Genomic DNA, 26,396 nt, shown 5'->3' with positions numbered 1-26,396 from the left:
TGGCGCTATGGGCTCGACAGAATATACGTCTCGCAGTGCTCGCCTCCTTTCCATCTTTGGTATGTGGGTTGCGTAGATCATATTCACCGTCTTGACCTTGGAAGGAAAGGGTTTCTGGCCTCCATTATTCAGCCTGCGGGCTCGTCATCGTCCTCGCTCTGTGGGCTTCTGCCTGAGTCTTCGACTGTGAGCTTGCCGGACTGCTTTATCACCCAACAGTTATGGTTGGAGTGGTTGGCGGGCTTCTCTGGAGTGTCGTGGATCTGGCAAGTCCTGTCTAGGATTGCGTCTAGTCTGGATGGGCCATCGTCATTGCCTTTAGGGGCCTTCTTTCGGGGTCCGGACTTCTGATTTCGGAATCCGGCATTTACTTCCGTGTCCTCTCCCTCGCCGTCAATGTGGCGACGTTTACTCTTGCTGCGTCGGGGCTTTCCATTTCAGTCCCGAACCTCAGAGGTATCGGGCGTATCGGGGTTTTTCGAGCGAGCCAACTGTCTTCACCCACGCAAAAGTGGGTCATGAGAGAAGTAAGGGCTGCCATAGTTCTTCGCTTGTCCTGGCCGAGCTGTCTAACGAGTCATTCATCCTTGACACTATGCTCGAAAGCGGCCAAGGCTTCGGTATCCGGACAGTCGACAATCTGGTTTTTTTTTCTCAGGAATCAGTTCCAAAATTGTCGAGCGGATTCTCTGGGCTGTTGTGTGATGCGATTTAGGTCGTCAGCATCCGAATGCCGGACATAGGTGCCTTGAAAGTTCTCTCGAAACGCGTCCTCAAGCTCTTCCCAACAACCTATAGAGTCTTCGGGAAGGCTATTCAACCAGTGTCGAGCCGGACCTTTAAGCTTTAGTGGCAGGTATTTGATAGCGTGGAGGTCATCTCCTCGCGCCATGTGAATGTGGTGGAGGAAATCCTCTATCCATATGGCCGGATCTGTGGTTCTGTCGTATGGTTCAATGTTCTCAGGCTTGAAGCCTTCTCGGAATTGGTGTTGCATTACCCTCTCTGTGAAGCACAAGGGGTGTGTGGTGCCCCGAATTCGGGCTACATCACGTCGGAGGTCTTCGAACATCCGAGTCTGCTGCTGCTCCCGGATTCTGTCGTTTCGGTTCGGCCAATCATAATATCCTTCCCATTGAGTGGGCGGATCTTCCCTGGGTCCGTAGATGGACCTGGTACGGCCTCCTCGAGCGTCTAGATCATGACGGAGGTCGTACTCGTAGGCGGGCCGCACTTGATCCTTGCCGTAACAACGAGGTGGGGGCGGGGTGTTCGGCCTCGTCAGCTTTTCTGTCCCGCCCTCTAGGGGGCGGTCCGTCTGTTTGGCGCATGTGTATGTCGGACGTATTGTCTCTACAGCCTCGTCGTCGAATTGCGGCAGCAGTCTTCGCTTGGGATAGCTTTTGATTGGCTGCTCGTGGTCGTACCCTTCTTCAGCGGCTAGGACTATGGTCCATCGATTGTTGAGGTGTCCTGCTCCGCCTTGATTTTTCTCTTTTGTTTCTTCAGGCTGCGGGCGGTGTCTAGAATCCTCCACTTGAACCGTTCCTGCTCCAGCGGGTCTTCGGGGACGATGAAATCGTCATCGCCGAGACTGGCCTCCTCTTCAGATAGTAGGAGGTAGTTGCTGTCCTCGGAGTCATCTGGGTTGAACGGGTCCTCCTGCCCTGCGGGGTCATCCCGATGATGTTCATTAGCTGCGGCTCCTGCGAGGTCATCCGTACTATTCGCGGTGCCGTTCTCCGCAGAGTCCACATTGCTCGTATGGCTTCGACGTGGCTTTGATCGACGACGTTTTTTTAGCCGTTTGGGCGGCTCATCTCCGGGTTTGTCTCGGTCCTGATTGGGAGTGCCATCGCCGTCCTTGGGGGTGTCCACCATGTAAATATCGTTGGTGGACGTGGTCGACCATCGGCCGGTGACGGGGGGCAACATCGGTTTCAGCCGTGGCTCCCCTATCCTCGTCCATGTATTCGGCGTTTTCTGAATTATAATCTAGCATATCGGTTAAATCATCAACAGTGGCTACCAGGTGGGTGGTGGGTGGGACGTAAAATTCCCCGTAGTATGCCTCGAAGGGTCGATGGTTGCGGGCGGAGGCAGGTCCTCCTGGATGGTCATTTTCTGGATTCGGTCTAGCACCTCGTTCAACATAGCAAGGGTCGCCGAATTTGAGGGCTCTAGGCCAGATTCCGTTGTAATGGGGTGAGGGGCAATCAATGCCCCGGCCGGTCCTTGGTTTCCACAGGCTGAGCTGAACTCAGGGTACAGTGTCGGATCCTTGAGAGGGCCCGGATTGTCAGTGGGGACTAAGGACGGGCCTTGGTTTTTGCGTGTGGTTTCCACGCTGGGATTCGAGATCGAGCTGCTTTGGGCTGGGGTGACCCCTGGCCATCGGTCGCCGGCTCGTCGCAAGGGCTTAGAGGAACGTTGTGACAGGAAGGTTCGGCCAAGGTTGACTCTTGGCCTCCGCCTCCTGATTCCGCCTCGAAGGCCGAGGACAGGCCCTCCGCAGACATGGCGGATCCGGCCGAAGGTGGAGCCTGTCCCCCGCTTGGAGCGGAGCCCTCCTGGCTCGAGGCTGTTCGAAGGGCGGAGGCCGATCTACACATCGGATCAGAGGGAGACTCCAGAGCGGGCGTGGCGGCGCCGGCAAGGGTGCGGACGGGGGCAGTGAATCCGGTGAAGACCAGATCGCCCCGTATGTCCGCAACATATTCCAGATTGCCAAATCGAATTCGGTGTTCCGGAGCAAAGTTGTCGATCCGACCTAAATGACCGGTCGGATTAGCGTGCAGCACGATGCTGCCGAACGTGAAGAGTTGACCGGGGACAAAGAAGTCCCCGGATTCGATGCCTTCTCCTATGATCAGGCGAGCCATCGATCCTTCAAGCGACCCCACAACAGAACTCTCAATGAAAGCACCAATGTCGGTGTCAAAACGGGTAGACCTTGGGGTAGGGGGTCCCGAGCTGTCGATCTGGGATCGATGGGTAACAAGAGACGACGAACACAATGTTTTACCCAGGTTCAGGCCCGCTCGAAGAGGTAATACCCTACGTCATGCTTGATTATATTGGATGTATAGTATGGTTACAGAGTAGATCTACCTCGAGATCAGCATGAGCTAAACCCTACGGTGATGAGGTGATGAATATAGCTCTAACACTAAAGACTACAACCCTCGGCTTATATAGACACCTGTAGGGTTAGGGTTACTAGAGATAGATTACAATAAGGAATAAAGAGATCCTACCTATCCTTGACTTGGAGGGCACACCATAGCTTCATAGATCTCCCATCACTATACGGCTTCACCAGTCCGGCCCATATTCCATGGGTTGGCATCCTGAGGACCCCTCAGTCCATAACTCCCTCACCGCCCTTGGGCGGAAGGAGGGGGTAGAACCTCAGAGCCCGGCACCGGAGTGCTGGGCATGAGGGTCTCCAACTGCGGCGGTGGAGCCGGAGCGGACTTCGGCTGGGCCGATGATTGGCCCAGCCCCTCTTTGTCGACCTCGGGGACTCTGTCCCCTTGGCCTTGTGGGACCGAGGTCTCAACACCGGCCATGAAAGCCGACTCTTCAGCCCCCGTCGCGTCAACGTGGGGGGCCAGAGTAGGCGTTGCTTCCGTCGGCCCGTCTTGAGCTGGGGAGGAGTAGCGGGATCTGGTATCCTGCTGGCAGATGGCAACCTGCTTGAGGATTCGATGAGGCCCACCTTTGGCGAACTATAGGAAAATGCTCTTGTGAGTTTTATCCTGCTAAGAGTACTTGTTGCAAAATGAAGAAAAGAATAGTGACGTACCCTCGGGGTGCTGGTTTCTTCCTTCCCATAGCGAGGGGATCGTCCTCTAACTTGTCGGAGATTATGATCTTCTCCGACGACTTGCCAGTGGCCCCGGCCGAGGTTCTCCTCATCCTCTTTTGGCCCTTGGGCCGCGTTCCGGCCTTGGCGTCCTCTGACGCCGCCCTCTTACCTTTAAGGGAAGGGTTCGCCTCTTCCTTATCCTCCCCCATGTCGCCCTCGTGGGTGGAGGAGGTGTGGGTCTCCACGGACTGGGTGACCGAGGTGTCCCTAGTCCTAAGGCCCGCCTTTCCCTTCTGGGACTTCGGCCCCTTGGGGATCACCATGTGCGGCTCCTCGACTAGGAGTGCCGTGAGCAGGGGTTTCTCTCCCCCTCTGGCGGTGGGGTCGGGCACAACATTTGTTGCGCCTTGGATGCCCATTTCTACGAATATGAAGCGAGGCGATTCATCAAATCTGTCTCACTTAACAAGAAAAGGAAGAATGTAACTGTGTGTGTCAAACATTTACCAGTGCCGAGGTCCTCCCCTTCCTTGGGGATCTCGTCCTTGGATATCTTGAAGAGACGCTTCCACATGCCAGACAAGGTGGTGTGGAAGAAGTTGAGGAAGGGCCCCGTTTCATCGGGCTTATGCTCCCGCGTCAGGGAAGCTCGAAGCTGGAGCGGGAGGAGGAGGCGGTGGAGCATGACGTTTACTACGTCAGCTAGCTAGAGGTTTTTCTGTTGGACCACTATTTGATCTTATTGATTAGTGCCTCCACCTCCTCTAGGTTCCCCCAGGCGATGCCCTTCTCCCTCCAGGACCTGAGCTTCTTCGGGGGCCCAACCGAAAAGGCTGGGACTTCGGCCTGGACGGCTGCGAGTGGCTCGGTGATGTAAAATCACTCCTGCTACCATTCCTTGACCGTTTTGAAAAAGGTGCCCTCGAACCAATCGGCCTTCTGGTTCTTGCTGACCATGGCCCCTCCACACTCCGCCAGATCGGAGCCGCTAGACTTCGGCTTAACGCCGAAGATCTTCAGCCATAAGCCAAAGTGCGGCTCGATGCAGAGGAAGGCCTCGCAGACCGTGATGAACGAGGCGAGGTGCAAGATGGAGTTCGGGGCCATGTGGTGGAAGTCGAGCCCGTAATAGAACATTACCCCGCGCACGAATGGGTGCAGCGGGAACCCTAAACCTTTGAAGAGGTGGGGGACGAAGACTACCCGCTCCCCTGGGTTGGGAGCAGGCACTTGCTGGTTGGCGTTGGGAGCGCGGGCGGCGATGTTGGCGGGGATGTATCCCGCACTGCGCAACTCCATGATGGTGACCTCTGTCATGGTGGAACCACCCAATGCCCTCTGAGGGTGTCAGACATGGTTGGGTGAGGAAGCTTGGATGCGACTGAGGAGGAAGAAAGCGAGATTGGATCTGGGCGCTAGAGCTAGAGAAGGCAGCAGACGGGGGAAATGAGAGTGTGCTTGTTTGCATTGTTGGTTTCTTACTCTTATAGGCTGATGAAAAGGCCAAGAGTCCTTCTCGCTACGCCGGTAAAAATGCCACTCCCCCTCAAAAGATGTCGTTGTGCGCATGGGGGGAAACAAAATCTTGATAATGTCCCTGAGAAAACAGGCACGATCTCCATTTTGATGGGACGCACCACTAAAAGGGCTGCCTCGGGCCATGATTAGTGGTAAGCAGTAACTGCTTGACCCTTCATGGCTCACGCCGCTTCGATAAAGTTGTCAGGCTAGGGGCACTATTCACACCTACGTGGTCGGCCTTCGAGGCTAAGTTACCCCGCCTCCTCGTACAAGGCGTGAGCTCGGCTAAGTCTTGTTTGTAAGACACTACCTCTTTGAAGAACAGTTCAGGGTTATTGAAGTCACAAAGGGGGACTCGTTTATCAAATCAAGGACTCCGGATCCAAGGTTATCTTCATAAAGGGTATCGTCCTCGGCGTGGAAGACCAGTTCGGGGGCTACTGACGGTGTCCTGGACTAGGGGGTCTAACCTAGCCGGCCTACTCCTTGGGATGGGCTGGTGAGCCCTCATTCTTCTCACGATGGACTCTGTAAGACACATGCTGGAGGCGTGATCGAGACTACATCTACCCAAGACTTGTCTTACACTCCAAGATTTCTCCTACGACCTCTGTGCCAAGATACCGATCTTGTAACCTTAGATGCCCTACCTGGCATGTATATAAGCTAGAGGGTTTAGCCCGTGGAGGGCACATTAACGCAATCTCATTCACCTAGCCTAGAGTTAGAACACATCTCACGATCTCGAGGTAGATCAACTCTGTACTCGATACATCTCTATCAATAGAAACAAGAGCAGGACATAGGGTTTTACCTCCATCAAGAGGGCCCGAACCTGGGCAAACACTGTCTCCCTGTTTCTGTTACCCACGATCTAAGATCCACAGTTCGGGACCCCCTACCTCGACGTCTGCCGGATTTCACACCGACAGTGGTGGATGGTCGGCTTGATCGGCAGAGCGGGTTCTCACATTGTTGTGTGTTCGTGTGGTTGGCGTCTGTTGTTGTGTTCGGCACGCCATTTGCGAGAATGGCCTTGACACTATGTGTTTCAATGTTCGGTGTGGGCTTGTTTGATCCTTATTGTTTTGGTTTTTATCTAATTAAATGGGTCGTTCTCTTTTGATTAATTAATGGACAAGGCAAATATTTTGTCTCCTTTAAAACAAATAAAGTTATCATGTGGCTTCCCCTTGAAGAAAATCATCTACGTAGTTTTTTTCTGCAATAGTGTTTGTGGCAGGAAGATTAATAACGGATAGTGTATTAACTGCTTATGAATGTATTCATTATTTGAAGAGGAGGAAAGGCAAGTCTGGAGCTTGTGCGGTGAAGCTAGATATGGCTAAAGTCTGCGATCGAGTAGAATGGAGCTATTTGAGAGCCATCATGACCAAACCCAAACTGGGTTTTGCAGATGGATGGATTAATATAGTTATGAAGTGCGTGGAAACAGTCTCGTTCTCTGTGAGAGTGAATGGGGTGTTTTCAGAAATTTTTAAACCAACCATAGGCATAGACAAGGTGATCCATTGCTACTTATTCCTGATTTGTGCTGAAGGTTTATCATGCCTGCTGAAAAACTCTGGTGAGGCACATCTTCACCGGGGTTACAAGAGTCCATCTGACAGAACTTGTAACAGAGTATCGTGACTCTTTTATACCTTGTTTGTCGGTGCTCCATCAGAAACATATTGAGCCTAGGGAATTCCATCTTGAATGTGGCAGGGAGGAGACTATATTGTACATGCTATCTTCAAGTCCATTTGGGCCAAAAGATTCTGGAAAGAGATTAAGATTTTTGCAGGTGTTAAAATCCCGCAACTCATGCCTTCATGGTCGATTGATATCTTGTTCGAAGATTTTATACCTAGGTCTGAAGCTGCGATTATTATGTGTGGTGTGTGGTCTGTATGGTCCTCTAGAAATGCAAGGAAACATGGTGAAAAAGAGTCACGATACTCTGTTACAAGTTCTGTCAGATGGACTCTGGATGTAGCAATAGATTTAGCAATCAGTGGCAAGGAGAAGAAACAACACAAGAAATTGTTGATGCATTGGCCTAAACCACCACCAGGGGTAATGAAGGTTAATGTTGATGCTAGCTTCATATAGGAGCAACGGGTGTTGGTATTCGAGATCACACAGGGGAGTTAGTTCGGGCACAGGCGTTGTGGTATGACAACGCAGCGAGCGTCATCGTAATGGAGGCATATGCGGTACGGAATGGTGTCCGTTTGGCTTGTGATCTTCGCATGCAACATGTGACCTAAGAAACTGGTATGCCCAGCTGGTCATAGGCCTTTGGATTGGTAGAGAAGAGGGACGATCTGACATTACTAGTATCGGGAGAGAGGCAAATGGTCGCACATCTGTGTGCTGGGCAGGCTAGCTAGCAGTAGTAGAAGGAGATGCTTATGGTTAAATTGCGTGCCAGGGTTTCTTGATGCTTGTTTAAGGAACGATTGTAATCCTCCTGTTAAAGCTTAATTTAGTGTTTTGATGCGCAAAAAAAAAAGAGTTTTGGAGGAAGAAAGAACCGGCAATCAGAAGCCCGGTACAGTGTGTTCATCACCAGTTGACGCATGCATGACAAAACTAAGATGATACATACATTAATTTCAGACTGGTATACATGAACATTACAAGGAACTTCCACAAGATTACAAGACGAGTACAAAACTGCTCTGTCTTGGTGAGTCTCCTCGATGATCAAGAAGAAGGGTTACAGATGAGCGACCGCGAGAAGAAGAACATATTAAGCACGCAGGCTGTCATGTCGGAGCAGTTGTAGCCCGTCAGCTCCGTCAATTCCCTGTTCCACGCGAGGACGTCGGGCGGATTCAGGGTCCGCCTCGCGAGGAAGATCGCGGACGCCGCCACGAGGGACGGCAAGATGCGGAGGCACGTGTAGTTGAGCAGAGACTGATCAACGAGGCGAGTCGCCAATGGCAGGATCTTGGTCTTGTCCTCCCCCTCGGCGTACCTCATGAAGTGGCTCAGGAACGTGTGCGCCGTGGGGCCGCCGAGCTGGTATCCGAGCGCCTCCACCATCTCGCACTCCATGTCGAGCACCTCTTTGCCCGCGGCGAACTCGCCGTACCTGGCGATCTGGTCGGCCTTCAGCTTCCACACGGCTTTTTGGTCCTCGTATTTGGCGGCGACAAAGATGGCCGCGGCACCCAGGAGGCGTAGCTCGTAGCCGCTGTCAGTCGTCAGGGCTCGCACAGACAGGACCCGGTCGACGTAGGCGACGGCGTGGTGGAGCGTGCCGTCGGCCAGATCATGGTCTCGGACGAACTTGTCCATCCATCCGACGAGGGAGGCGCGCGCTGACTCGCTCACCCGATCCTGCTGCACCTTCGTCAGGTAGTCCGGTAGCGGCCGCTCCTCGGCGTTCTTCTCTGTCAACCGGAGGTTGTGGTCGATGTCGTCTTCGTAGTCAGGGCACAGCCGCTGAAGCTTTGTGGAGGCGGCGGCGACGCAGGAAACCGGCGCTGGTGCCGGTGTCGTGGGCTTTGAGAACTTTGGTGGCATGGGCACCTCGCACGGCGCTGGCGGGAGCACCCTGGGACGGCGTGCACCGAAGAAACCGGGAGGCGGAGGTCGACGAGCTGGCACGTCGGCAGCCGGGCGAAAGCAGGATCCGATGCCGAAGAAGGCGGGAGGCGGAGGTCGCCGAGCAGGCCTGTTGGCGACCCAAGCCCAGGATCCGACGCCGAAGAAGCCGGGAGGCGGAGGTCGAGCAAAGGCGCCCGCGTCCACGGCGTACTGCATCATCTCGATCGCCGGGAGCAGGGAGGGAAGATGGATTGTTGATTGTGCGCTGGGTACGGTGTTGGTGGCATGGGAGGAGGAAGGGGGGCTGGCGTCTGTAACGCTATACCTATACGCCGCTATGTGTATGTATATATAGTTCCACTGCATTTGTTCCGCCGACTCGATCGGGTCCGACTCCTACCAGGATACGAAGAGTTTCTTTCCTGCTGTACCTCGACGCAACGCGGCGACGCGGTCTCCCTTCTTTTTTTTTTTCATGGCGCGCACTCCCCCTCGACGCAACGCAGCGACGCGTCTCCGGTCTGAATCCGAGCACAGCTCAAACACACTGCATTTATGTTTCCTGGAGTGAATTGCAAAAAAACATCGACACCTCAGGCAACATTTGCAGGAACCACACATTTACAGAATTGTGCCAAAAAGCACTAATTTTTTCATAATTTTTTGCAAAAAACACTGGTTGCTCGTTTGGACCGTTTTAAGTACGTTTATGACATGGGGGTCCCGCTTTTGTTGACGTGGCGTAACGGTTCACACTAGACATAGTTAGAGATATATATTTACCAAAAGTTCCCTCCTTTTTTTAGGAAAGAGCCAACTCCGCCGTGCTCCACGCCGGAGCCGTGCCTCCACCGTCCACCGCCGCGTCGCACTCCCACCTCTCCTTCCATGGCCGCAGCCGCGCGGGCCTGGTGGTGCTGCTGCTGCAACTTGCATCAGTGCTGGGGCATGGTTGGCGTAGGGAGGCGTGGTGAGCTGCTGCTGCTGCTCGTGCCCCGGCCGATGCCGGGAGGCGCGGTGGAGGCGTGGAGCTGCTGCTGCTCGTGCCCCGGCCGGCGTAGGGAGGCGTGGCCGGAGCTGTTGTTGGCGCGCACGCCGGCGCGCTCGAGAGTGCGAGGAGCTCACCCTCTCGCTGGAAGCATGCTGCCACCGGTGGAGCTGAGCACGGACCGGCTGACCGGCACCTCGGGTCGCCGTAGAAGGGACCCACGGCAGCCGCGGGAGGCTGTCAATCCCGACGCGCACAATCGCGAGCAGGCGGCGGCGGACGCGACCAGGCAGCGGCGGGCGCGAGCAGCGGCGCACGGTCGCGAGCAGGCGGTGGCAGGCGCGAGCAGCGGCGCACGGTCGCGGCGGATGCGAGCAGGCAGCGGCGGGCGCGAGCAGCGGCGCACGGTCGCGAGCAGGCAAGGCACGGGCGCGAGCAGGCGGCGGCGGACGCAGCGCCGGCCGTGCACCGAAGCAATCCCACCGGACCGGTGGGAGATGAAGGTCCTGATTGCTTTTATTTTCAGGGCCAAGGACCCGATTGCTTTTTCTTTTTCCAAAAAGGGTGTTGGTATAAAGTCGTCTGTCTAACGGCGTCGCCTGCGAACCGTTACGCCACGTCAGCAAAAGCGGGACCCCCATGTCATAAACGTACTTAAAACGGTCCAAACGAGCAACCAGTGTTTTTTGCAAAAAAATATAAAAAAATTAGTGCTTTTTGGCACAATTCCGTAAATGTGTGGTTCCTGCAAACCTTGCCTGAAGTGTCGATGTTTTTTGCAATTCACTCTGTTTCCTGCTACACCCAACCCAACGTGATCAAACAAGCAACTAAATGGCAAAAAATCGCAGGGCACGCACCTGTGCATCCTTCTCCAACCGTTTTATATGTGCCATGATCCAAAAAATTGTTCCGGGCGGAAATTGGCTAAACAATGGATGCAAATTCGGTACCATTTCAACACGAGACAATATACATGTTTTTCTTGTACATACTTCATCCAACTGTTCTTATACTTCCCTCTTTTTGTGCCTGCGGCGCATCTCTCCGTTCTGTTTGATACCTTCTTTGTTGTTCAACCCTGTTCGAACCTCTGAGCTTTCAGTTCTTCGAGCCATCTTCTTCCTTTCAATCCTTTGATCATCTTCTTTCTTTCTTTGTTTGTGCAATTAATTTGCTTTACCTGATGTCAACTCATCAGTTCGTCATGTTCCGTCATTTCGCATGCCATCGTTTTTTCCATCGGAAATTGTTACACCCCTTTTGCCAACCTTTTATTTCCCTATGATACATGATGTTGTCTCTCAAATATTCATCTTTGATTCATAATTTTTCTTACCAGGTACCACAACTTTTTCGTTCTTCCAACCGAAATGATTTTTCTATTTCATTGTTACTCCTACGATTTTAGTTCTTTTTCTATCAAGCTACCAAACTTATTTTCTGTTTCCTCGTGAACTTAGCTCATCCTTTAAGCTATGTCCCTCGGAACTTGCCTCTGTACGGTTCTTTGAAACTTACTAGCATACGACAATCTCCGTCGGTTCTGTCCTCCTACTTAAATTTCTAATATTTTATTTTTGCTAGATTTTTATGTGTGGATGTCTCAAATGTATCTTCTACTTCGACACTAGATCGGTGGTCGTTGAAGATTCTCATGTCTGGGAGGTATAACCTAGCTGCAGGAATAGACGGGCTTCACCAACATCTTCCTCTTCCACTACATTGATTGTTGGTGTGATCATCGTTACCTATACCTTCATATAGTTCTTAGGTAATGATTAATCATTGTCCTAGAGAGGCTAATAGGGCAGCTTGTGTTCTAGCTAGCAAATAGGTGGATGCACAAAATATTGTGGGTCATCCGGATTTTCAAGGTTATGTAATCGTAGATGGTGTATCTCTATTTTCAAACGTAATATAATCCACCAAGAAGGCTTTCCACTAAAAAAAAGCAACTAAATACATGGTTTATTAGCAAGCTATGTCTTACGAGTTCCGTTATGTTTGCTCCATTAGGACGTGATGTTTGCTCCATTAAAACACCTTCAACACGGCTCACCAAATTGGTCTCAATTGGCCGGAGCTGACGGTGCGGACACTTTTAGGCATCCAACACTGCCCACCAAATCAAGCCGGACCGGTCCGGACGTCTAGGATTCTCTCAATCTCTCTAGCGTAGTGTCAATCATAGCCAATAGTCCCAAAAATGAGGGATACAGTCGAAGGGGCGGGTTATCCGCGGACATGTCATCGTTGTTCCGTTTGGTGATCCGTGGTTGGAGATGCCTTATTTCAATATAAAGGGGACGTGTCTACACACGTCCAAACACAAATACATGGTAGCTAAATTTCTGTGCATTTGCATTGTCATACTAGTATGACATGACATCTTCCCATACTTGCGTGTTAAGAGCATCTCTAGCAGACCCCGCATCCCGCCGGCCCGCAAAACGTGTTTGCAGTTCGCGAAAAAAGGCTTTGCGGGCCGGCGCGGACGGTCGCAGATGCAGACCCCGCATAACGGACCCGTAAAAAAGAATATTCGCGTATATTCTTTTCCGTGTCTTCTTTTTCCTCTCGCCCGTGTTTCACAGTCAGCTCCGTCGTCCACCGTAGTCGCCAAATCGATCCAGGAGCCAGCTCCTCCGTTGCCGGATGGATCCACGAGTTAGCTAGCTCGACCGTGGCAGGATGGATCCGGGAGCTAGCTAGCTCGTCCATGGCCGGCTGGATCGAGGAGTTTGCCAGCTAGCTAGCTAGCTCGTTCGTGGCCGGATGAATCCAGGAGCTTGCTAGCTAGCTAGCTCATTCGTGGCCGGGTAGCTGCTCAAGTCCCAGCCGCTGCTCCTGTGATCTACTCCGCAAGCCCACGCCGCAGCAGAGGTAAACGGCGAGTTTCCGGCAAGATTCCGGCGAGTTCCGTGGTGGAAGGTCACCAGAGCCCGTGTGCGCAGGTGGAATTTCCTTGTCACGTGGCGTTGACTGGTTTTCAGTCCCCCTTATATTTTGCCTCCAAATCCACAAAATAAAGGGTCGTGGGGATGGATTCCCAGGGGCCTGCAAATTTTTTACGGGTTTGACCGCTTTTGCAGGGTCTATTCGGGACGTTTTTTGACACCACGGAACTGAAAACGCGAATTTTTACAGATTTAACCGCTTTTGAGAGGTCTGCTAGAGATGCTCTAATAGAATGAACAAAAAGAAGCCGGGTTTATGCATTGTATATGAAGCTCTTCATATCAAGTCAGTGATCCACACAACTTTCAGATGCGTGTCATATATGAACTTCATTTTCATGAAGTAAGTATAAGGGCATCTTCAACACAGAATCTCAAACCGCCCGCAACTGTTCGGGCCGAACAGTCCAGACACATTTTGCCATTAACATGGTACACCATCGGTCCAGGCGTTCGTTTTCGGGATCACTGCCACGTATGCTTCCGCCACCCCGGACCCACCCAAAACCCTTTCGCCCGAAAAACCATTTCTGCACGAAGTGGTTGTCGCGCATTCATGCCGGTCAGTGATGCTCATCAACGGACGTGGCTCGACGGCATTCATTGCGGTCAGAGCCACGTGACCGGACTAGGGACAGCGCTGCTTCAATGTGGACACAGCGACCGAGAAGCCTACTCCAGCCGTTGCACCGCATTGAAGCCGGCTTCCCGTCCCTTCGCATGGTCTGGCCGCGCCTTTATAAGCATGGCTCCGGCGCCGTCCACGCCACACCATTCTCTGATCCTCTCCACTCGCACCCTCTCCGCCGCTCTCTTCTTCGGTGCAGGCCAGACCACCATCTCCATGCCAAAGTCGTGGCCGCACCGGCAGGCGACAACGACTCCGGATCTTCAGGGTTCAGATCTTAGCGCCGCCGCTGTCACTCTCCAGGGCCCTCGTCCTTCACGGACTCGGCTTCTCCAAGAAGGAGATCGCCATCTCCTCTGGCGACGAGGAGGACCAACCGCCGCACGAGGCGCCCACAGCAACCGCACATCCTCACGGAGGCCAGTCATGAACGATGAGTTCATGCGGCAGATCAAGACTCTGATGGAGTGGCCGCTCCATAACCGTGATCCAATGCCACCCTCGCCCCCGTCAGCCCTCGTGAAGGAGCCGCCCTCAACGGCGCGCTACCGTGTGAAGCAGGATCAGCCCTCGCCGCCTCATGGAAGTGGAGCCACGTGGAGCCGGCATCCCCCCAACGCAACCGTGGCATCCAAATCGGGTGTCACGTGAAGGACGAACCGGCGTCGCCGCCGCAACAAAACACGGCAAGGCCGTGAAAGAGGATGTCGAGCGAGAACAGGGCGAGGCAGGCGGCCCTAACGTCCTTTTAACTTGCATGGGCCACATGCCCGAAGCAATACTGCTGCAGTATACACTAAATCGTTATTATTCTAAACAAAGAATACACTAAAGCAATTCTATAGCACGACTAAAAAAAATCTATAGTACGGTAACACAAATGAGAAAGAAAATTCCCTTTACAACTTCAAGACTGCATCAGATCACATCATGTTTGCGAATGGTATTATAATGTTATCGGGCTTAGAAGGTAGTGCCCTGGTGCCAGCCTTGGAATGTTCTGCAGATTCCAGGGCGCGGGATGTCTGGAGCACCATCTCTGAATGGAGCCGCAGGCAGTTCATGGCCATCTAGGAAACAAACGTGGGGCATAGATATTTAGTAAAAAGTGGATAGAGAGACTGCATATCCAACATCTTAGCAATTCGTTTCTCTTTACAAAACACTGAGAGAATAGTCGCCCAATGAGCATAAAAGATGGTTAGCTACTTAGCAACTAAGAACTGTGAATTTTAGTGACAATAAAACCATACATCCTACCCACTGACGATCAACTATTTCATATTAACTCCTCAGGCTGTATAGAAGGCGTACAATAGGTATTTAGAGCTGATATTTATGACCGAAAAATAAAAATGATTGTTCTACTCACCGATGTGCACTCTGTATCAGGATCAGCTTCAGCAATACGCAAGGCCCATGTACGTATCCATTCTAAACCAGTAGAAATGTCCTGGTTGCCTTCTATAAGAACTGATGCAACATATGACGGGTGCAAGGCTATCAATACACAAGAAGCTGCAAACAACACAGACCTTCGCACATATGCTTCAGCATGTTGCGAGACCTCCCTGTAGAATAAAATTTCATGTCAAATCACGCCATTTGGTTGCCAAATAAGAATACATGAAATGTTTATCCTGACACAGAATACCTGGCTCTTATCATATCCAGAAAAGCTGGGGCAATGGCTGATGCTTCCGGATGCATTGCCATGCACTTCATACAGACACCAAGCATGTATATCAATTTACCTAGGACAACAAAATCCCGATTGAGCAAGTCCACCCCATGTCTTCTCTTGTCATATCCTTCCATAACCGGGAGCATAAATGCAGCAGCATACAAAGGAAATCTGTTTTTTGACCGCTCCACCTGCGAATCTTTTGCTTTCCCAAGACCCCATTTGCGAGATTTTCCTGATTTAACCTGGCCTGGTCTAGATGGAACTTCTCTTTCATACCGGTGTGACCAATTTTTCAAAAGTGATCCTGTTTCTGATACCTCTCTCCAAGGGCTTGCCCCAACAGGTCCGCTCTCCCTAGGAACCAGCCAAGACGGAGAAGTATCAGATATCAAGTTCCCATGCCGCTGTTCACTCTTTACAATTTTAGTTTCAGCAAGTTCCTGTGCTGCCTCAGTCATAACATCAATAACTAAAATACGCTGACTTATATCCACACTCGATGAATATAGCAATTTGGTAAGAACATCTAATGATTCAAATGGGCTGGTTACCAGCAAAGCGACTAATGCCTTCTGTCGCTTTTCTTCAGCAGAATCTTCCTCGCCTTCCATCGCGACATCAGAACAACGAACATGTACCAGTGCTTGAACAAGATCACCCGAGCAGTGGCGCAGCTCATCAGGTGATGCCCTCACAAGCTTTTCGGCAGAACTAAGAGCGCTTTCAACCTTGTGAAGACAAAAGAAAGAAAGGTCAGGATCATGTAGTAGTTTTGTCTGGAAACACCAAATGGAAACTTACACCATCTAGATCGTCAGGTTTTCGCAGTGCAGCTGCAAGATCACTTAGATGTGTGAAATTCTTCTGCAAATCAGTGTCATCATCTGACAGATCATACGGCTCCAGGGATGAATCACTGGAAGCATCAATGTTAATGCTTTCCTCGTCATAATGTTCCTCAAAATTTATAGCAGCGCCAGACATTTCATCAGAATCTAGTTTTGACTTGATCTCTATGATTTTTACTCTGTTATCTGAAATATCATGCTTGATAGTCTTTCCCTTTTTGTCACCAGCATGTTTCCTGTTCTTACGTGGACATGGTTTTGATTTGCTTCCAAATTCTACATCATGTGAAGGAGCTGTGATCTCCTTTGGAGAGAGAACCCCGAACTCCCAGTCAACATTCTCAGAACAGTCATCATCAAGGTAAAGAGGATTTTTTGGATCAACGACTTTAGAAAATGTCAATGCAACAGCACTTGCCATTTTCCGGACTAAATCAATTGGGCTCTCTAACCTACCTATAGTCAAAACAATATTCGGTGAGTAGATATTATGATTGTGCTTACCGTATCCTGGTAAACAAACACAAGGGAAGAGAAGTACTTACAGCTTACTCCTTGAAGAATACAATTTAATACATCTCTATTCATTTCTAATTCTTCTTTTGACATGTTCTCCAAACATAACCCTATTGCTGCAGTGATATCTACATACTGATTAAGGAGAACAATGCCAAATGATAACTTGCATGAGAAATGAACAATATAGTTTTAAGTGCATCAATGGATACAAGCTTGTTGCTCCACTGAATATGACTGAACAAACTCTTTCTTGGACCAAACAGTAACTAAACATTGCAATGTAACCAGGAAGTTTGATGTCCTTCGCATTTGGGCTTCTGCGACTGAATTTGGTGGGAATTCAAAGACAGCATAATGAAGAATCCATCTCAGGCAGCATAATGGAAATGTTTTCCAAAGCAAAAATTTGTCAATAAACATTGCCCTGAAGAAAGCATTGTGGAAAAGAAAACATATAAGAAAGAAGCTATTTAATAAATTGCTAGTTAGGACATACTGAATATAGTTGAACATACTCCCTCCAATCCATGCATTTGTCCTTCATAGTAAAATAGAAACAACAAATTGTCCAAGAAAAGGGCCTGAACTATATTTTTTACCTTATCACCTAACATGCTGACTAAGAAAAAAAAGAGCTTAAAGCCTTAGACATGACTGTATTAACAAAATCTAGCTTTTCAATCCCAGAAAATATTAGGTCCATGAGCAAATACTCCCTCCGTTCCTAAATATTTGTCTTTTTAGAGATTTCAAATGGACTACCACATACGGATGTATATAGACATATTTTAGAGTGTAGATTCACTCATTTTGCTCCGTATGTAGTCACTTGTTGAAATCTCTAGCAAGACAAATATTTAAGAACGGAGGGAGTACTACTTTATGCTTATGCATCATGTTTTGCCCAGATATCTGTCTTCTGTATCAATGTCTTATAGATTCACTATTCCATGAAGGACCGTCAAGGCCATCATCAAACAGACAAGGGACAAGCTTATTGGATGTTTCTGAACATGGCAACACAGAACTATATAACAATGATGGCATGCATAATATGCCACCACAAAACAATCGCTATCTATTAATAACTAAGACACACAAAACACAGCCAAAGATTTAATGAACACAGCAGGCAGATTAACATGTACTTCCTCCATTCCAAAATACTTTTAAGTTTTAGGTTTGTCCTAAGTAAAACATCTCTATGTTTGACCGACTCTACAGAAAAATATATTAATATCTACAGCATCATACAATATATAATTTCAAAATATATTTTATGGTCAAACTAATATGATGTTGTAGATATTGGATATTTTTCTATAGACTTGGTCAAACTTATAAAGTTTGACTTAGGACAAACATAAAACTTCAAGTATTTTGGAACAGAGGTGGTAGTAGTCAACATCCCCAGAACAATCTTCACAGAAAGAAAAAGGTAATCATTGAAATACTGTTTTGCATAGTTGTCAAATTGGATATTTTGAACTAAATCCTGGCCAAGGAAGCCTTTCACGTATAAGTTTCCTATGCAAAGTAATGTAGCATGCCAAATACAAAGTGAAATAAGGAAGTAGCTTAGCAAGAACAAGCACATACAATGTTTAGCAGAATTAAAGTGCACATAGGTACTATCTCACCTCATAACAGCAATATGCATGATACTCTGATTAAACAGAGTCCACAAAATCCAGTACGCTTCTTCATCATTTAAATGGTGTGATGCAAGTTGGCGCAACATCTCTTCAGTCAATCTTTCAATAGAATGCTGATCTCTCAATGCTTCAATCACAGTGAACCAAAACCGAGACTGAGGAACATGCTTGATCATGTCAGGAATTATCGTCTTACAGTCTGGTGCTACACATCTTTGTAAGTGATTACGGATCATAGGGATCAATTCAGCAACTAAAATGCCTGAAAAGACCAATGCATCTTATCATACATACAAAGAATGAAAGAAATGATTTGATGCCTAAACAGAGAGTACAAATCTTATGAACTATAAATTGTTATGGACCAGGTACTTGCTATGCTAGCTATCAAGAGATCCCACTCAATGCCCGAATCTAGTCAAATTTGCAGAGGTGGGGAGTGCGGACAACAGCGCAGAAACAACACTCAAGTATCAACAGCGGATTAGTGCCAAATACATGAAAGCAACCAAATGATTGATGTGCTGGTTATCATATCCATACCAAAAGGATTAGAAAGGGGGGAAGGAAACTGCTACGTCACCCAAGCTATAGTAGCAGATAATACAAAAGGAAAATCAGCATGCCAAACTGAAGCATAAAGGGTTGAATGTACTGCAATTATTGTATCCTACCAAACATAACTACAGCACGATATCATACTGCACCAACTAGAATCGGGCACACAGTTTCTTAATTGATTTTGTCATTCGTAAATGTATATTTCAGAACAAGCAAGTCAACAGCACACATAAACTTGCATTCTGAGATATTAAAACTTACCAGTAGATCCACGACGGCTAACACGGGATAACACTTCACCCACAAAGAGCAACACAGAACTTAGTGCATCCTGTTCGTTAAACTCTTTGTTAGCAGACGACTCGATAGCTGCTTCTTCCGCTCGAACAAGAAGTTGGCTGACAACACTCTTGAAGAATGACCTTGTCTTATGTTAAGGACTTAAAATCCAAGTGGTAAATATTGTGCAAATAATGGGGAAAATAATTAAGTGAGCAATCTCCACCCTCTCCCTACCAAACCCACTGTTTAAACTGCGGCCCACTCACACCACAACAGGCCACAAAGATGTATTCTGAATAATTTGGGATGGAAGATATACTGTACAGAAAAAGGATACGACGCTGTAAGTGCAGATGAGGCTCCCATTCTTGCTTTATCTGGAACAGATGCAAGTAGTTGTGCAAGCCTTGAGATGAAAGTTGTTCTATCTGGGTTGAGAACGCCATCATTATGCTTATTGAGAAACATAAACTCTGCAACAATCTGGCCCACCCCCTTATTCTCAAGCAAGCATAATATTAATAGCCTACAGCGAAGGAAAGAACATAAAATTATTAATAACAAGAAAAAATAACTAACGGTAATGCATCAGAGTATGAGCTGATGGAGTAGACGCCTACATGGGTAGTCAAAGAGATTTTGAGTGGCCTCGGTTTCTACTTTTAAATCATTTTCTTTGCTTAAAATGATAAGAAATACCATAGGAACAAATTGTTGAATTGTGCAAATCAATTGCTCCTCATAATGCTATGTTGCTTCCATGCGAGATGTTCCACAATGCGACCACCCTTTCAACATATGCGTTAATTCCACTAAATCATTCAATAGCTTTCAGCCTTTCACCAACAATCCAGAAAAGGCTAACTAAATATGTTATGAGATTGTATCAACTACTTCCGCCTTTCTTTTTTATTTGTCAATGCTGGACATCAATAGTCTCCAACACACATCTGTGACCATTGTTTTTCCAATTATTGCTAGCAAAATTAACCAATATCAATATAACATGCTTCTGATGAAAAAATCTAACAGAATATTTTTCATCTCACAAGTCCAAATACTTTATGTCCATCTGTAGTTGCACTGGTTCCGAAATGACAAGTAGAAGAGTATCAAGTGATCTGCATCTGCATACTCATTATTTTCGTTATATTGTACTATCTCCTGTTTCTTCAGCAACCATCAGTGATGGTTATCAGAAAATGTGTCCACGTTGCTTCTGCTACTGCTAGATAAATAAGATACCCAGAAGTACGTGCTAGGATCTGCACAAAAATCCACGTGCTTAATTGTTTGGCACCACGTGGCTCAAGTATAGCATGCAGTGAAAAAATAACCTATCAGGGGAAAAGGGCATGACACTAGTTAAGACTTGCATAGTTCAAGTGTTGAACTGTCATACAAGATTTGTGTGTGCTAAAATATAAGTTTTGGGGGTTGTCAATTGCCTAAGAAACAAGAGACTTAATTGATTCGAGATCGAAAAAGTTGAACTGACACAAAGGCTCAAGTGTGATGGCATAGCCTAAGTAGAGGGCTGCTTAAGAATAACACCTTTCAATGTTCAAACAAAAAATGTTATGATCCTCCTTAGAGTTTTCATTTTGAGATAAAGCTGGAACAAGAGCCTGAATCACTTCAGTAGGAGGTCCTCTGACAAAAAAGGAATCATAGACTTCCTTCCTCACAGTGTTGTGAATCTGCCGTAGCCACTTCAAAGCAATATCTGGACAACCAAAGCATGAAAGTGGGATCGTAAACAGAAACCATATGCCTGGTATTAGCAAAGTGCAACAAGCTTAGTAAATGAACTAAGTGTACTGAACACTCTAATTGTTCATGGGAGCAAAATATACAGAAACCCCTATTCAATACAAGGACTGCATAAATCCATGAGATTAATGAGTGATGCAACAGAAGAATGATTGTATGGCATTGCCGTTCCCAGATCATGTTGATGGTGTATGTGTAATGAATACTTATGTGCAGATGGTGATCAAATACCCCAGCAATATTATGCATGCGCGGAGTGAGAAGTTTGGCAAGTGCACTTACTGCCAAGTAATATCTTAGACATGGTAGGAAATGCTGGACCATGATAAAAAGCACGCCTCCAAGACTCCCTTTCGTCATGGCTGAGGCTCAGAACACTGATAATCTGAAAACAGAGGAAATAGATGCATCATCCCTGCTCTGTCATGGCCACAAGGGCTAGAACTCCAATTTTATATCTCTCAAATGTGCAACTTGGTCTTCTGTAACGAGTGCATTACCAAGGACTCAGGTCTATAAAGGATTAAAGGTGTACGATTTAAAGTGGATTACTGTACTTGAATGAAAAGTTATACACACCAAAAACCTGCACGACCCAAAATACATCGACAACAAATAGAAAGAACACGGTTGCTAAACATATACCGTATAAAACTAGGACCTCAGCGCTCCGAGGTATTGCAATCTGCTGGCGTTTTATGTGATCGTTCATGCTCCAAGGTTTGTTTATGCTTATTTATTGAAACAGCTTATGAATAACTGTAGTATAGTTAGGGGGCAATTCTTGAGTAATTTCCCCAAAGTCCAATCTAGGTTGTAAATTTGAGATAATTATTCTAGCCTCCTGGAGAATCTGGACTGTGCAGAAATGGGACTTGCAATTACTCCAGTTTGTGTTTTGACTTGCAGTAGCCTCCTGGAGTATTCTAGGCATGAAAACCTCATTGTTATGATCGAATGCATGGAAATAAGGCTTCAATTCTCACCTGGCTTTTGATGGGCTCGTCCAAGGTGCCTGCAGGAGAGCACACACAGAGGAGAGCGCGTCAGAGACCTCCAAGGACGCGAAGGAGAGATGAGGGTGGGGGTGAGTGGGGCTAGGATTCAGAGCCTCACCAGCGACAGTGGCGGAGTCCACAGGGAAGAGGAGGACAGCAACAGCGTGGATCGCGCGGACAACCTCGCCGGCGCTCGACGCTATGGCGACTGCGTCGGCCGCCTCCGCCACCTTGTCCATGGCCAGGGCTTCCAGGCGTGCGACTCCGCCGCCACCCGCCGGAGAGGCCGCGGCCACTGCCATGGCGCTGCTTGGCTTGCTCGGCATGAGAGCAGTAGAGGAGCTACGCAGAAATAGCTGGGCGGGATGGGGCGTGGACAGATGAGACGGTGCGCTGCTGGCCGGGACGAGCCGCCGGAGGGGATGGAGCCGGAAACCCTTGGCACTTGGCAGCGTGAATAGAGGTTGCCGTTTTGGCTAGGGGGACGCGCTAGGTGTCATCCGGCCGATCACACTCCAGGATCAGCCGGGTCGGCCACCGTCCGATCACAGCCCATCCGTGTCAAGCAGCTGGTCTTGAGGACAGCGCGTGGCGCAGTCCGATGTTGAAGATTTGCATCGCCCCGGTCAGGTGATCCGTAGTGCTACCGATCTTTCTCAGAGCAACTCTAGCAGATCCCGAAAAAATACGACCCGCATAACACGTTTGTGGGTTTACAAAAATCTTTTTGCGGGTCAAAAACATACGCGGCCGAGCAGAACCCGTATCTAAACCTGCATAATTTGAAAAAATTCTTTCGCGAGAGAAATTGCACAAACATAGTTCATCCCATACTACATTGTTCATCGCATACTACATAGTTCATCATAAACTACAAGCATAGTTATACTACATACTACGTTAAACTAGTACTGGGGGTCGGATCTGACAGCGGCGAGGTCGTGGCAACTGGACGTCGTCGTGGAGGAGCCGGACGCTCAATCCTCCTCGCCGGAGCTACAGAGATCGACGCACTTCTCCGCCTCCTCTGCGCGGATGCGGCGCCACTCGTCAGTCTTCTCGTTGGCGGCGACGTTGTCGGCGACCGCCTGCCGCCACTCGAGGGCTTCGAGCTCCTCGGCGTGGCGCCGGCGCTCCTCCTCCTCGCGCACGCTCCGCTCGGCGATGGCGGCGGCGACGGCGTCGAACTCCGCGACGTAGTCCTCGGGCCCGATGACTCCGCGGCGGCCGAGCGGAGCGGGCTCTTCGGGCTCCTCCTTCACCGGCCGAGCGAACGGCGCCGGCGGCTCCGGCTCCTCCTCCTCGTCCGACCACTCCCTCTTCACAGGGAGGAAGCCCGCGCGCGGAGGAGGAGGAGGATCCGGCGTACGAAGAACGCGCGGAGGAGAACGACTCGCGCCGGCGGTCGTACTCCACCGTCTCGCGGCGGTCGAAGCTCGCCGGCGGCGAAAGCCCGCGGTTGGTCCACTTCCGCGCGCCGCGCTTCCTCGCGCTGTCGGACCGGACGCGCCGCTCGCGCTCCGGGTCCCTCTCACGGCCGGATCTGCTGTCGGAGCCGCGTCCGGAGCTCCACATTCGCCCCTACATGGCGGCTGGAGGCAGGCGGAGGGTCGCCGGCGGCGAGAAATTGGGAGAGGAGAAAGGGGAATCGGGTGGCTCGCGGCGGCGGGGGGATAGGGTTTGGACCCGCAAAAGGGTCGCGGAACCGCACTTATAGTGCTCGGGGCGTGCGGTTTGCGGGCTGCGGCAAAAAAATTTGCGGGCCGGGCGAGTATGCGGGCTCTGTTCTGGCCGCAAAATTGGCCCGAGCCCGCATACTCACCGGAATTTTTGCGGGCCGGGCGTTTTGCGGGGTCTGCTAGAGTTGCTCTCACGTGCGTGACCCCAACACCACTTCCACGTCTCTTTGACTAGTATACTAGTGCTACTTTTTTTTAAGCTAAAACGCCCTCCGGTTCTTTATTCATTAGGCGCTAGCATGTCTGACTGCAAACAATCAGTCAGCCACCCAGGAATTGTCTCATACAAATGCATAAAAACACTAAGTTTTAACGAATGCCTAGCTACACGGTGGGTCGCCATATTAGTCTGGCGACACGGAAACCGTAGTCTGAATCCCTGAAACAATGTGGACATCTCCTTCATCTCCGTAATGAGGTGAAAACACGTCGACCTCTGAGGTGCATCCCAGAGCCGCTAAATCTCCTGGCAGTCCGTCTTCAACACCACATGCTGGAGGCCCATGTCATGTGCCATTAGGACCGCGTCCCTGCATGCAAGCACCTCAATGGATAAACGGGTCCGTAACCCCGTCATACCTTGAGCCTCCAGCTCTAATGAGAGCTCCGTGATGATCTCGATGAAGGAAATATGCCCTAGAGACAATAATAAAGTTATTATTTATTTCCTTATACCATGATAAATGTTAATTATTCATGCTAGAATTGTATTAACCGGAAACATAATACATGTGTGAATACATAGACAAACAGAGTGTCACTAGTATGCCTCTACTTGACTAGCTCGTTGATCAAAGATGGTTGTGTTTCCTAACCATAGACAAAGAGTTGTCATTTGATTAACGGGATCACATCATTAGGAGAATGATGTGATTGACTTGACCCATTTCGTTAGCTTAGCACTTGATCGTTTAGTTTGTTGCTATTGCTTTCTTCATGACTTATACATGTTCCTATGACTATGAGATTATGCAACTCCCGTTTACCGAAGTAACACTTTGTGTGCTACCAAACGTCACAACGTAACTGGGTGATTATAAAGGCTCTACAGGTGTCTCCGAAGGTACTTGTTGGGTTGGCGCATTTCGAGATTAGGATTTGTCACTCCGATTGTCGGAGAGGTATCTCTGGGCCCACTCGGTAATGCTCATCACTATAAGCCTTGCAAGCATTGCAACTAATGAGTTAGTTGCGGGATGATGTATTACGGAACGAGTAAAGAGACTTGCCGGTAACGAGATTGAACTAGGTATTGATATACCGACAATCAAATCTTGGGCAAGTAACATACCGATGACAAAGGGAACAACGTATGTTGTTATGCGGTTTGACCGATAAAGATCTTCGTAGAATATGTGGGAGCCAATATGAGCATCCAGGTTCCGCTATTGGTTATTGACCGGAGACGTGTCTCGGTCATGTCTACATAGTTCTCGAACCCGTAGGGTCCGCGCGCTTAAAGTTCGATGACGGTTATATTATGAGTTTATGTGTTTTGATGTACCGAAGGTAGTTCGGAGTCCCGGATGAGATCGAGGACATGACGAGGAGTCTCGAAATGGTCGAGACATAAATATTGATATATTGGACGACTATATTCGGACATCGGAAAGGTTCCGAGTGATTCGGGTATTTTTCGGAGTACGGGAGAGTTACGGGAATTCGCCGGGGAGTATATGGGCCTTATTGGGCTTTAGTGGAAAGAGAGAGAGGCAGGCCGCGCGCCCCCCCAAGGCCTAGTCCGAATTGAACTAGGGGGAGGGGTTGCGCCCCCTCCTTCCTTCTCTTCTCTCTTCCCTTTCCTTGACTCCTACTCCTACTACTTGGAAGGGGGGAATCCTACTCCCGGTGGGAGTAGGACTCCTCCAGGGCGCGCCATAGGGGCCGGCCCTCTCCCCCCTCCTCCACTCCTTTATATACGTGGCCAGGGGGCACCCCATAGGCACAACAATTGATCCTTTGGATCTCTTAGCCATGTGCGGTGCCCCCTTCCACCATAATCCACCTCGGTCATATCGTAGCGGTGCTTAGGCGAAGCCCTGCGTCGGTAGAACATCATCATCGTCACCACACCGTTGTGCTGACGGAACTCTCCCTCAAAGCTCGGCTGGATCGGAGTTCGAGGGACCTCATCGAGTTGAACGTGTGCTGAACTCGGAGGTGCCGTGCGTTTGGTACTTGATCGGTCGGATCGTGAAGACGTACGACTACATCAACCGCGTTGTACTAACGCTTCCGCTTTTGGTCTACGAGGGTACGTGGACACACTCTCCCCTCTCGTTGCTATGCATCACCATGATCTTGCGTGTGCGTAGGAAATTTTTTGAAATTACTATGTTCCCCAACAGTGGCATCAGAGCCGGGTTTTATGCGTTGATGTTATATGCACGAGTAGAACACAAGTGAGTTGTAGGCGATACAAGTCATACTGCTTACCAGCATGTCACACTTCGGTTCGGCGGTATTGTTGGATGAAGCGGCCCGAACCGACATTACGCGTACACTTACGCGAGACTGGTTTTACCGCCGTGCTTTGCACACAGGTGACTAGCGGGTGTCAGTTTCTCCAACTTTAGTTAAACCGAGTGTGGCTATGCCCGGTCCTTGAGAAGGTTAAAACATCACTAACTTGACGAACTATCGTTGTGGTTTTGATGCGTAGGTAAGAACGGTTCTTGCTCAGCCCGTAGCAGCCACGTAAAACTTGCAACAACAAAGTAGAGAACGTCTAACTTGTTTTTGCAGGGTATATTGTGATGTGATATGGTCAAGGCATGATGCTATATTTTATTGTATGAGATGATCATGTTTTGTAACCGAGTTATCGGCAACTGGCAGGAGCCATATGGTTGTCGCTTTATTGTA

The 26,396-nt window shown here is 49.2% G+C and overlaps 2 protein-coding genes across 3 annotated transcripts; both read right to left on the bottom strand.

The window, feature by feature from the left end:
- Positions 1 to 7,951: 7,951 nt before the first annotated feature.
- Positions 7,952 to 12,496, bottom strand: LOC109773922 (putative cyclin-F2-1). The gene has a single exon (XM_073501482.1). The coding sequence runs from the start codon at positions 9,257 to 9,259 to the stop codon at positions 8,045 to 8,047; it is 1,215 nt and encodes a 404-aa protein (XP_073357583.1). The 5' UTR covers positions 9,260 to 12,496; the 3' UTR covers positions 7,952 to 8,044.
- Positions 12,497 to 14,261: 1,765 nt separating this feature from the next.
- LOC109773910 (uncharacterized) lies at positions 14,262 to 22,339 on the bottom strand. Of its 2 annotated transcripts, XM_020332637.4 has the most exons (13): positions 21,911 to 22,339; positions 21,781 to 21,809; positions 21,077 to 21,179; positions 20,576 to 20,747; positions 19,359 to 19,547; positions 19,001 to 19,161; positions 18,164 to 18,440; positions 16,733 to 16,947; positions 16,550 to 16,648; positions 15,958 to 16,460; positions 15,124 to 15,884; positions 14,842 to 15,040; positions 14,262 to 14,539 (listed from the first exon to the last, which is right to left on the bottom strand). In XM_020332637.4, exons 1-13 carry the CDS (start codon positions 22,116 to 22,118, stop codon positions 14,393 to 14,395), a joined length of 3,063 nt encoding a protein of 1,020 aa, XP_020188226.1. In that variant the 5' UTR covers positions 22,119 to 22,339; the 3' UTR covers positions 14,262 to 14,392. The 2 variants fall into 2 exon arrangements, with proteins under 2 accessions (XP_020188226.1, XP_073357582.1); XM_073501481.1 differs by lacking the exons at positions 20,576 to 20,747; positions 21,077 to 21,179; positions 21,781 to 21,809; positions 21,911 to 22,339 and adding an exon at positions 19,642 to 20,286.
- Between the last annotated feature and the right edge of the window lie 4,057 nt (positions 22,340 to 26,396).

The sequence above is a fragment of the Aegilops tauschii genome, chromosome 6, assembly GCF_002575655.3.
Source record: "Aegilops tauschii subsp. strangulata cultivar AL8/78 chromosome 6, Aet v6.0, whole genome shotgun sequence".
Classification (NCBI taxonomy): Eukaryota; Viridiplantae; Streptophyta; class Magnoliopsida; order Poales; family Poaceae; genus Aegilops; species Aegilops tauschii.
Note: the sequence above shows the minus strand (reverse complement) of the source record. Positions and strands in the feature narration are given on the sequence as shown.

What these genes read in the sequence shown, in the direction of transcription:
- LOC109773922 (XM_073501482.1), bottom strand. Translation starts at nt 9,259, where the DNA reads ATGCAGTGGAACTATATATACATACACATAGCGGCGTATAGGTATAGC.
- LOC109773910 (XM_020332637.4), bottom strand. Translation starts at nt 22,118, where the DNA reads ATGCCGAGCAAGCCAAGCAGCGCCATGGCAGTGGCCGCGGCCTCTCCG. An exon ending in GTCTAAGATATTACTTGGCA is followed by an intron (nt 20,748 to 21,076) that starts GTAAGTGCACTT and finishes TTGGTTGTCCAG; the next exon opens with ATATTGCTTTGAAGTGGCTA. An exon ending in TTCAGTGGAGCAACAAGCTT is followed by an intron (nt 16,649 to 16,732) that starts GTATCCATTGAT and finishes ATCAGTATGTAG; the next exon opens with ATATCACTGCAGCAATAGGG.